The sequence below is a fragment of the Strix uralensis genome, chromosome 25 (genome assembly GCF_047716275.1).
Source record: "Strix uralensis isolate ZFMK-TIS-50842 chromosome 25, bStrUra1, whole genome shotgun sequence".
Lineage (NCBI taxonomy): Eukaryota > Metazoa > Chordata > Aves > Strigiformes > Strigidae > Strix > Strix uralensis.
The window spans coordinates 8,271,838-8,280,102 of NC_133996.1; the positions used below are offsets into that span (position 1 = coordinate 8,271,838).

The window sequence follows — 8,265 nt, forward strand, 5'->3', positions numbered from 1 at the left end:
CAGCTCTGTGTGTATTACAGTCCATTAGCAGCGACTGAGACAGCTGCTCACGAGCAATAAAGATACAGAACCACTCCACGGCACTCAGACACCGGGAAAAACCGCCCCGGCGTGGGCTCTGCCAGGACCCAGCCCAGGCAGGAGAGCAGCACCACGCCGAGCCCACGCCGAGCCCACCGGCGCAGCGATCGCTCATTAATGCTCCTGAGCCCCTCACACCCCACCAGCCCACGGCCGCCGGCTCCAGGCTCCCCGTGGTGGCTGGGCTCTATCTAGTGGTGGGAGCTGCGGCTCCAGCAGCTCGGCCACACTGGACGCGAAGGCTGGAGGCCCAGCTCAGCCCAGGCAGAACAAACCTGTGCAGACGGAGGCATCGGGGACGCCCGTGGGAGTCGTTCAGGACAAGCGTCACCTCCAGCGATGCAGCCGTGAGGACTGTCCTGGTGCAGTAATTTTTGGGAACTCGTGTTTCTGGGCTTTCTGCACCACAGGGCAGTCGAGTCAGGTGGGCGCAGGGGTGGGGCTCCAGCAAAAACTGATCCTTGCAACCCCGCTGGAGCATGGCACACAGGCGGCGCGGAGACCCAGACCGAGCCGCCCCATTCTGCCCAGTTAGATGTGGCTGTTAGACCTGAAGAGCCCAACTCGTACACCACTGCTCACTGCTTCCAAATGATTTTTATTTAGACGGTTCTGCCTTGCCCTCAGCTCCCTCACCTGCCAGTTCATAAATTAAATGTCATGGACAGTTTCCAGAGGCATTGAACTCACGGAGGGAGAATAGTGACAGCAAATTCACTGGTCTGCAGATTTCTGTCCAGTGTCCTTGTCACCAGATGCAGAAAGAGAGAGCTCTTCCCACCTCCCTGGAGCATCCACCCTCTGCAGCCTGACCTCCCCAAGTAGCCTGGAGGCAGCTATTTGAAAGAAAATGACAGCAGCTACTTGTGGGATGATGGGCTGAACAGAGCAATTTAACACTGTTCACCGAGCAGCAGTGGTATTTAGCCCCACTGACCCCTCCCTGCAGCTGGTTCTTGGGGGCTCTGGTGTGCTCAGGCACGGGGTCTGCCAGCTGGGAGGTCGCAGACCGCAGTGTCCTTTGTGTAAGCCAATGAAATGACTCTGAGAAAGACTCTGAACACAGCCCCGCTGGCTTCGCGAGCTAGCTGGCTCAGCACAGCACTCACTGCACCCACAACTGGCAGCGCAAAATTAGATTAAAAAGCGTCCTCACCTCCAGCAGATGACAGCAAGCGACAGCAAGCGAGAGGCAAAGGCGCGAAGGAAGCTCACCAGGCCCCTGAGGGGCCCAAGCAGATGTGAGCTGAGGGATCAACACACAGCGGCGTCACCCCCAGGCAGGGCTCAGGTCTCCAAAACTATCACTGTTCTTAAAGAGATTTGAAAAATAAACAGGGGAAGCAGGAGAGGCTTTTTCTTGCCTTACGCTTTCTGCACCACTAAAGTACATTTGCACCAGTTGCTGACCTCCCCCTGCAGTCGGGAGCTCCAGCAGCCCCTTAGGAAGGCACAGCCGCATCTGCGTTCTGATCGAACAGACCCAGAAACCGGGGAGGGCAGAGCTGGGCGCTGCTCTCCACTCCTCGGGGTTCAGCGCTTGTTCAGAGATTCCTCCAGCAAGTCCTGTGCGTGCAGAGTTCAGGTTCCAGATGAGACCGAGGACAAAGATGAGGTTCCCTTTTTTACAAACAACTGCTCGACAACAGGGGATGTTCCCCGCTGCTCTTCCAGTACCAGCTCTGTGCTGCTTGTGGCAGCCACAGAGGGTGAAGCACGAAATAGAGCTGGGACTAGGACCCGAAACAGCGGCTCGGGGCTGGTGTGCGCGGGGAGAGGGGCAGCCATCGCCCCAGAGCAGGGCTGGTGCACGAGCAACAGGGAGGGGTCTGCCAAGTACCTTTGGCAAAGTCAGGCGGCACCGATTACAGGGATCTGAGGCCACAACAAGGCAACAGAGCGCGCAGAGGGTCCCACCAGGGCAGGCCAGGCTCTCTCCTGGCTGGAGCACGCCCGCTAGGACCGGGACACCCTCCCACCACCCCTTTCTGCTGCTGCACCCCCAGAACGGGCTGCCAGCCTGGCACCCAGCCCACAACTAACCCAGCCAAAAAAACCACATAAAGCTCCAAAAGGCAAACTTGTAGCTCTCTCTACAGCTCACTGACGCTTGCCCATACGCCTCCCGCAGAGTGCGGCTCTGCACGGGTGGCTGTCATGAGGAAATGCTGCCAGAAGGCTCCGGCGCTGCGGGGCGGCACGAGCTGCAGCCAAGCGAAAGAACGGAAGCCCCAAAGCTGCCGGGCGCCTCGGAAGCCTGTTTCAGATCTGCAGGCAATTTGTTCCCTCGACAGGTTCATCTCATTACTGGGTTTCCATTTAGCAGAGTTTTATCGCCTGTAACATTTGCGCCTAACAGATTCACCCAATTAAAATGATATTTCCTCTAACAGCTCCAACCGCCGCGTCGGGTGTTTGCTGGAGCGCGGGTTCGTCCTTCGCCGACCACTCGCTCAGGGGCTGCACCCGGGACCCAGCGCGGGAGCAGCCCCCGACCTCCCCCCCCGTGGGGCCGCGGCCGGTCCCAGCTATGGGTAGGGATTGTCGGAGCATCCTCGGCCCCACAGGGGGACCAACCCCCAGTGCCACCCGCACCCAGGGACCCACCGTGAGGGGAGGGGGACAGGCGGGGAGGGGTCTGCCAGGCCGCAGGTAGCCCAAGGCCTGCGTAAGCCCCAGCTGCGGCCTCACAGGAGCAGGGAGCTGCATGCAGCTGTCAGATCCGACGTTCCTGAGCCCTTCGGGGCTCCCCTGGAATTCACACGGGCGCTGGCCTGGGGCCAGAGATCTGGTTTTTCCAGCCGCAGGTGTTCCGAGGTTTGACTCTGCCGCTGGGCTCTGGGTTCCAGCACAGGGCCCCAGCCCGCTGCCGGCCGCCATCGCGCATCCCTCACCCCGCCGGCAGCTACCAGAGCATCTCTCTATCGGCTCATGCAAGAGAGGAGTCAATATTCCTCCAAACCATCCACTGCAGGTGAAACTGAGCCATGCCACTACACACCCTCTGCTTTATCCAACCTCTCCTACACAAGTTCTGCGTTGGGCCTTGACACTGTGCTCCGCTGGATCCAAATAACAAAAAATAATTAGAGCTGGAACACTACAGACTATTTACTGCTACTCCTGCACGTGCTGGAAACCAGGCAAAGGCAATGATCTACACTAAAAGCTCTGGCTGATTGTTTAGTGTTCCATGTTTTGAAAATTTAGATCTGAAGTTGCTTTATTCCTTTTAGAACCAAGGAGAAAAAAATACTTCCAATAAAAATGCAACTGAAAACACCATTAATCAGTGCTTTGAAAGGTTCAGCTCCCCACAGCTTCCCCTTTTTCTGTGATTTTAGCCATGCTTGGACCCTTCTAACTTAGCCATAAAATGAATTTATACTTGTATCAATAAAATCCATCAGCTCTGGATGTGAAACAAGGTTTTATTTATGACAACTCCGTACATTCTCGCTAAGCACCTAAGTTTGTCAAAAGTGATGGACAACAACGGCTAAAAATAAGCATTTACAACAAAATCATACAAGTTGCTTACCAGTTTTTAAATTAATAGCAGCTCCATAAACTTTACTTTTCAATGCAGAATAAACACCAGCAGAAACTTTCATCTATTCCGTTTGCCTCAGCTTAGCACCGTTCCCAGAACAACAAGAGGGAGTCCACGTTTAAGACACGAAGACCAGCACACCGAGAGCTCGTTCTAGTCTGTGTGTTAGGAGGAAGCCAGGTCTTTCTGAGCAGCTCTTGTCTAGATGGGGACCATCTGAATACTGTTGATTTTCAAAAGTACTTACAGTTTCAGCTCAGTAGTAGGCTTGATTACATTTAGAACAGAGGAAACCCACCAGAGAACACCACAGCTGTAACATCGTGAAAGCTCAAAAAACCTCTTTTCCATCTTTGCTTTTCTTTCCGTGCAGATACAATAAACAAAGACATGGAATAAGCCTTAAGGGAAGGGTAGATCAGACACCACCTTCACCATCCCATCCTGAGAACAGTCTAACATTCAGATTACCCTATTTCAAAGGCCTAATGACGTTCATAAAACAGGAGTATCTGGGAATGCTCCAGCAGCACACCGAGGTCAGCATTCATATCTGGGTTGGTTTTTCAGACTACAGCAGACATGATACTAACAGATACCCATCAACTGTTGCTCCCTTTTTTATTTTGTTTATTAACCCTGATGTAACCAGCCGACCTTATTAAACAAGGCCACGAACGCCCGTCTCCTAAACGCGCAGGCACACGGTGCCCAGCTCTGCAGAGCCTCCTGAGTCTGAGCCTTTACGATGATTCTGGGATCAAACCATACTTCTGCCTCAGGATTTCGACTGTCGATGTCAGGGCACTGTGGGGTGAAACAGAACGGTCAGATAAAAGGTTTTTAAGGATTAAACTGCACTTTCTGGGAAAGACCCATCAGCTAGATGCAGTACTGCATTTTGACAGAAACTAGAGTGTTTCACATAGAACCTTCCAGAAAGGGGTCTCCTGGGCTCAGAACATGGAGCGCTCTTTCAGGATTTCTGAGCGTGCTGTTAACTAAGCTAGACAACATTAATGCGGAGGTTCAACTGCTATGGGAAAAGCAGCAAAGCATGACCCACCCTAATCTGGAAGCTTCGCTTCATTTAAAGCAAGAAAAAGCTCCAGTTACATTCAGAGCACTCACCAGCCAGGACGAATGACGGAGAATTTCCCCAGCACAGATAAATCAACCACAGTCGATCCCAAACGACACTCTGGGCTCTGGACATCTCCTATGGGGCCTCCATCGATGATTAAGGACAACTGAGGCCACAGGTCTTGGAATTCCTGAAAAACAGAGAGACGTGGCTGACAGCCCTGAAGATGTGTTGTAACAGACAGTGGAGGTCGGGGTGTCGAGGGAGGTGGGCTCTCCCCTTCCTCTGTCAGGACAGCTCACTTTCTGCCATGAACACGTCTCAGTTTGATTTCTGAGAACAGATTTGTCCCAGACACATGGGAAAGCCACAAGGATTCTCTGGCTGAAGACTTCTCAGCTGTACCACTGGTTATTACGGAGCGCACTCAAAAGACCCGAAACCTACTGAGACATTTGGGGGCGAGGACAGGCGTCTGCCCCGTGCCATGCCCAGCTACACCCTCGCCAGGGTCACAAGCTTTGCCAAAGGACATCGCCGTGAGCTACAGTCACTGGGCTGCACGGAGCGGCACAGACAGCAGCAGTCTCAGGCCACAGCCGCCCCTCCTGCAGCCATCTCTGGCTTTCAGATTTGGCACCTGCTCCAAAAGCTGTGTATAAGCCTTTACATGTTACTTTTCAGCTCTGCTCGCCCCACTTTTTACGGTGAGGATCACAGCAAGACAGCTACCCCACACCACGTATCTGTGGGCTGCTTTAACTAGAGATTATTGTTTTAAAAAAATAGCAGCAACAGAGAAATCCCTGTTTTATTGCTAACGCTGGCTCCAGCTGTGAGAGCCTTGGGCCCTGACAAACACCACAAGAATGCCACTCAGTGGCAAAACCAGCCTTACCGAAACCGTCAGCGTGCTGGCCCGAGAGCTGATGTTAGCGCTTGTCAAAGCCAGTGGTCCTGAGCACGCTCGTGCCACCTCCCTAATAAACGGGTGGTTTGGAATGCGAACACCAACCAGCTACAAGGAAGAAGAGAGCAGAGTGTCACAGGCAGCAGCCATTTCTAACCTTGCATTGCCCAAAGCCCTTCTGAGTTAAAGCTGATACTCTAGAGAATCAGTCCATCAACCCCTGCTGAACTCGCAGTAATACCAGATGTGCCTCCCTTAAGCTGGGCCCTAACGGGGGTTGTGCTGCGTTCAGCAAAGTCACAGGGAGCGGCTTCAGGAAAACGCCCATCACTGCTCAGAGTGCTAAACACGGATGGGAGAATAAAACCTGCTACAGCAGAAGCACAAAAATAACATACTGCCCCCCAAAACCAGAGCTGCGTCCTGTAGCAAAGACCTACCGATGTGAAAGGATTCAAGTCTTTATTTAGTTCTTCTGAACGCTTTAAGACCAGGGTCACAGGTCCTGGGAGCAGGTCCCGCAGCAGCTCGTCGGGCACGTTCACGTGGCAGTACCTGCGCGGCGAGAGGCGGTCACGGGCAGCTCCCCTGCACCCCGAGGCAGCTCCAGCGCTGCCTGCACCTCGGCCTCACGCTCCGCAGCCCGGTAACGCCAAGCAGCCGCCCCCCCGCCAGCCCCGGGCCCCCGAAGCGCCGCGTCTCTGCTGGTACCGGCTGTTGGTACCGGACAAGGGCTCGGGAGCCCGGGGGGGCTCCGCGGACCGGCAGCGCCCACCTGTAGAGGCGGTCGACGTCCCCGAGGCAGATGGCCAGCGGCTTCCCCCCGTTCCGCCCCTTCAGGCTGTAGATGCTCCGCACGGCGCCGGAGTCCTGGGCCAGGCACGCCACGCCGTACACCGTGTCCGTCGGCACCGCCACCAGCCCGCCCGCCTGCAGAGCGCCGACGGCCGCCGCCACCGCCTCCCTCCAGCCTGCGCGACACCGGCGGGTCAGCCCCGAACCCCCGGCACCGCCGCGGGGCCCGCGCCCCCCCACCCCGGGGCTCCCGCCCTGCCGTCCCAGCCTCCCCCCGCCTCCCGCCTCCGCCGGTGACCCCGCCCGCACCTGGCGGGTGTGGCTGGGCCGCGCCGCCGGGCGGCAGGAGCAGGCGGGCGCTGCAGGCGCGGCCCGGGCCCAGGCCCAGGCCCAGGCCCGGCGCCCCCTCCCCGGCCCGCGCCAGACCCGCCAGCGCCGCCCGCCGCGCGCTCAGCATGCGCGTCACTTCCGGCGGGCGGCGGTGGCGCGGTGACGCACATCCGGGGCGGCGGTTCCCATGGCGACGCGGGGCGGCCGGTACCCGCGCGGTGCCGGGATGGAGGTGGCGGCGGAGCCCCGGGGGCGGCCCACGGTGGGTGCGGGCGGGCCGGGCCGCGGGAGGGGAGGGGGAGGCCCGCAGTGCCCAGCCGGGCGTGACCGCTGTCTCCGCCGCAGGTGCAGGACGACCTGCGGAGGCTGCGGGGCCGGCTGGAGGCCCGGCAGCGGCACCTGCGCGCCCGCATCGCCGCCTGCGAGCAGCTGACGGCCGAGATGGCCGCGCTCCGCGCCGCCCTGGGCGCTGGCGGCAGCTCCGGCCCGGGCCCGGCCCCGCCCAGTTCTCTGACCCGCCAGGCGCCGGGCCCGGCCGGGCGTAGCTCCGGGCCCGGCCGCGGGGGGGACGCGAAGCCCTGCGGATCCCCGGCAGGTCTGCGCGGGGCCGCGGCCCGAGCCGGAGGGACCGAAGGTGTTTGCTCCGTCACAGGCCCTGAGAAGGTCGCGCCAGGGAAAACCAAAGACTGATAAGCCAGTGAATGTAGCTCCGTTGTGGCCTTGGACTTTGCTTTCTCTTGTTGCACTGAGACCTTATCTTACTAAATTTACACTTTAAAATAAAGCAAGATTTGCTTAGTCTGTGTCTCATCCCGTCTGCCTACACAGGGATCAGCTGCAGCCTTCAGAAACTGCACGCGTTGGTTTCCAATGCTTAACGGTCTCAGGACTAGTTAGTGACTGACCCGATGTCAGGGTCTGGCGCAGCAGGAAGGCTGTGCCTTGGTTTGTGGGCAGCAAGCCCCTCTCTGCGGAGAACCCTGCGCCCGAGGCCGATGCAGGAACAGGTCTGGGGCTGGGTGAGGCCCTTCAGCTGTTGGGGGCAGTTCTTTGCCACATGGAAATGTTTTGCCATACTAAAAACTTGATTTATTCAGCGTGGGGATTCAGTCTGTTCTCATTATTGCCACTAGCTTTCCCCTAAGTTCCCATTCTCCTTATTAGAAAGTACTTAGTACCTAAAACTCTCAAATCAGGGATGCTAAAGCCACCATCTCTACCCCAGGAAATTCCTTCCCCTGCAGCCTCAGATGGCTTACAGGGCCTTGCTGCTGCTCGACATCGAACACAGCTGGTGTTTGCATGAAAGGGACTACACTTTCAGAAATGAAGAATAATGTGCTCTGACTCTGCGTGAAGAGCATCTGCTCCAACTCTCATCCCAACCCACGGGAGCCTGAAGAGAGAAAGAGAGTGAAGGTCCCCACTGGCATCTGCCAAGGCAAGTGCTGGTGTCTGTCAGGATGGAGAAATACCTTCAGGTCCTGATCTGTTCCTCAGGGGAACTCGTCA

General features: G+C 57.2%; 2 protein-coding genes across 2 annotated transcripts; one reads left to right on the forward strand and one right to left on the reverse strand.

Annotated features, from left to right (window-relative positions):
• Positions 1-3,494: 3,494 nt before the first annotated feature.
• Positions 3,495-6,880, reverse strand: YRDC (yrdC N6-threonylcarbamoyltransferase domain containing). Its single transcript, XM_074894764.1, has 6 exons — positions 6,733-6,880; positions 6,404-6,599; positions 6,069-6,183; positions 5,617-5,736; positions 4,766-4,908; positions 3,495-4,441 (listed from the first exon to the last, which is right to left on the reverse strand). Exons 1-6 carry the CDS (start codon positions 6,878-6,880, stop codon positions 4,378-4,380), a joined length of 786 nt encoding a protein of 261 aa, XP_074750865.1. The 3' UTR covers positions 3,495-4,377.
• Positions 6,881-6,906: 26 nt separating this feature from the next.
• C25H1orf122 (chromosome 25 C1orf122 homolog) lies at positions 6,907-7,551 on the forward strand. Its single transcript, XM_074894765.1, has 2 exons — positions 6,907-7,015; positions 7,099-7,551. The coding sequence occupies exons 1-2, from the start codon at positions 6,941-6,943 to the stop codon at positions 7,441-7,443; spliced, it is 420 nt and encodes a 139-aa protein (XP_074750866.1). The 5' UTR covers positions 6,907-6,940; the 3' UTR covers positions 7,444-7,551.
• Positions 7,552-8,265: the final 714 nt, after the last annotated feature.

Bases quoted from the DNA above. Each gene is read 5' to 3' on its own strand.
- YRDC (XM_074894764.1), bottom strand. From the start codon at position 6,880: ATGCTGAGCGCGCGGCGGGCGGCGCTGGCGGGTCTGGCGCGGGCCGGG. The intron at 5,737-6,068 runs GTAGGTCTTTGC...TCTTCCTTGTAG, and splicing joins ACTTGAATCCTTTCACATCG to CTGGTTGGTGTTCGCATTCC. The intron at 4,442-4,765 runs GTGAGTGCTCTG...TTCACCCCACAG, and splicing joins TCCGTCATTCGTCCTGGCTG to TGCCCTGACATCGACAGTCG.
- C25H1orf122 (XM_074894765.1), top strand. From the start codon at position 6,941: ATGGCGACGCGGGGCGGCCGGTACCCGCGCGGTGCCGGGATGGAGGTG. The intron at 7,016-7,098 runs GTGGGTGCGGGC...TCTCCGCCGCAG, and splicing joins AGCCCCGGGGGCGGCCCACG to GTGCAGGACGACCTGCGGAG.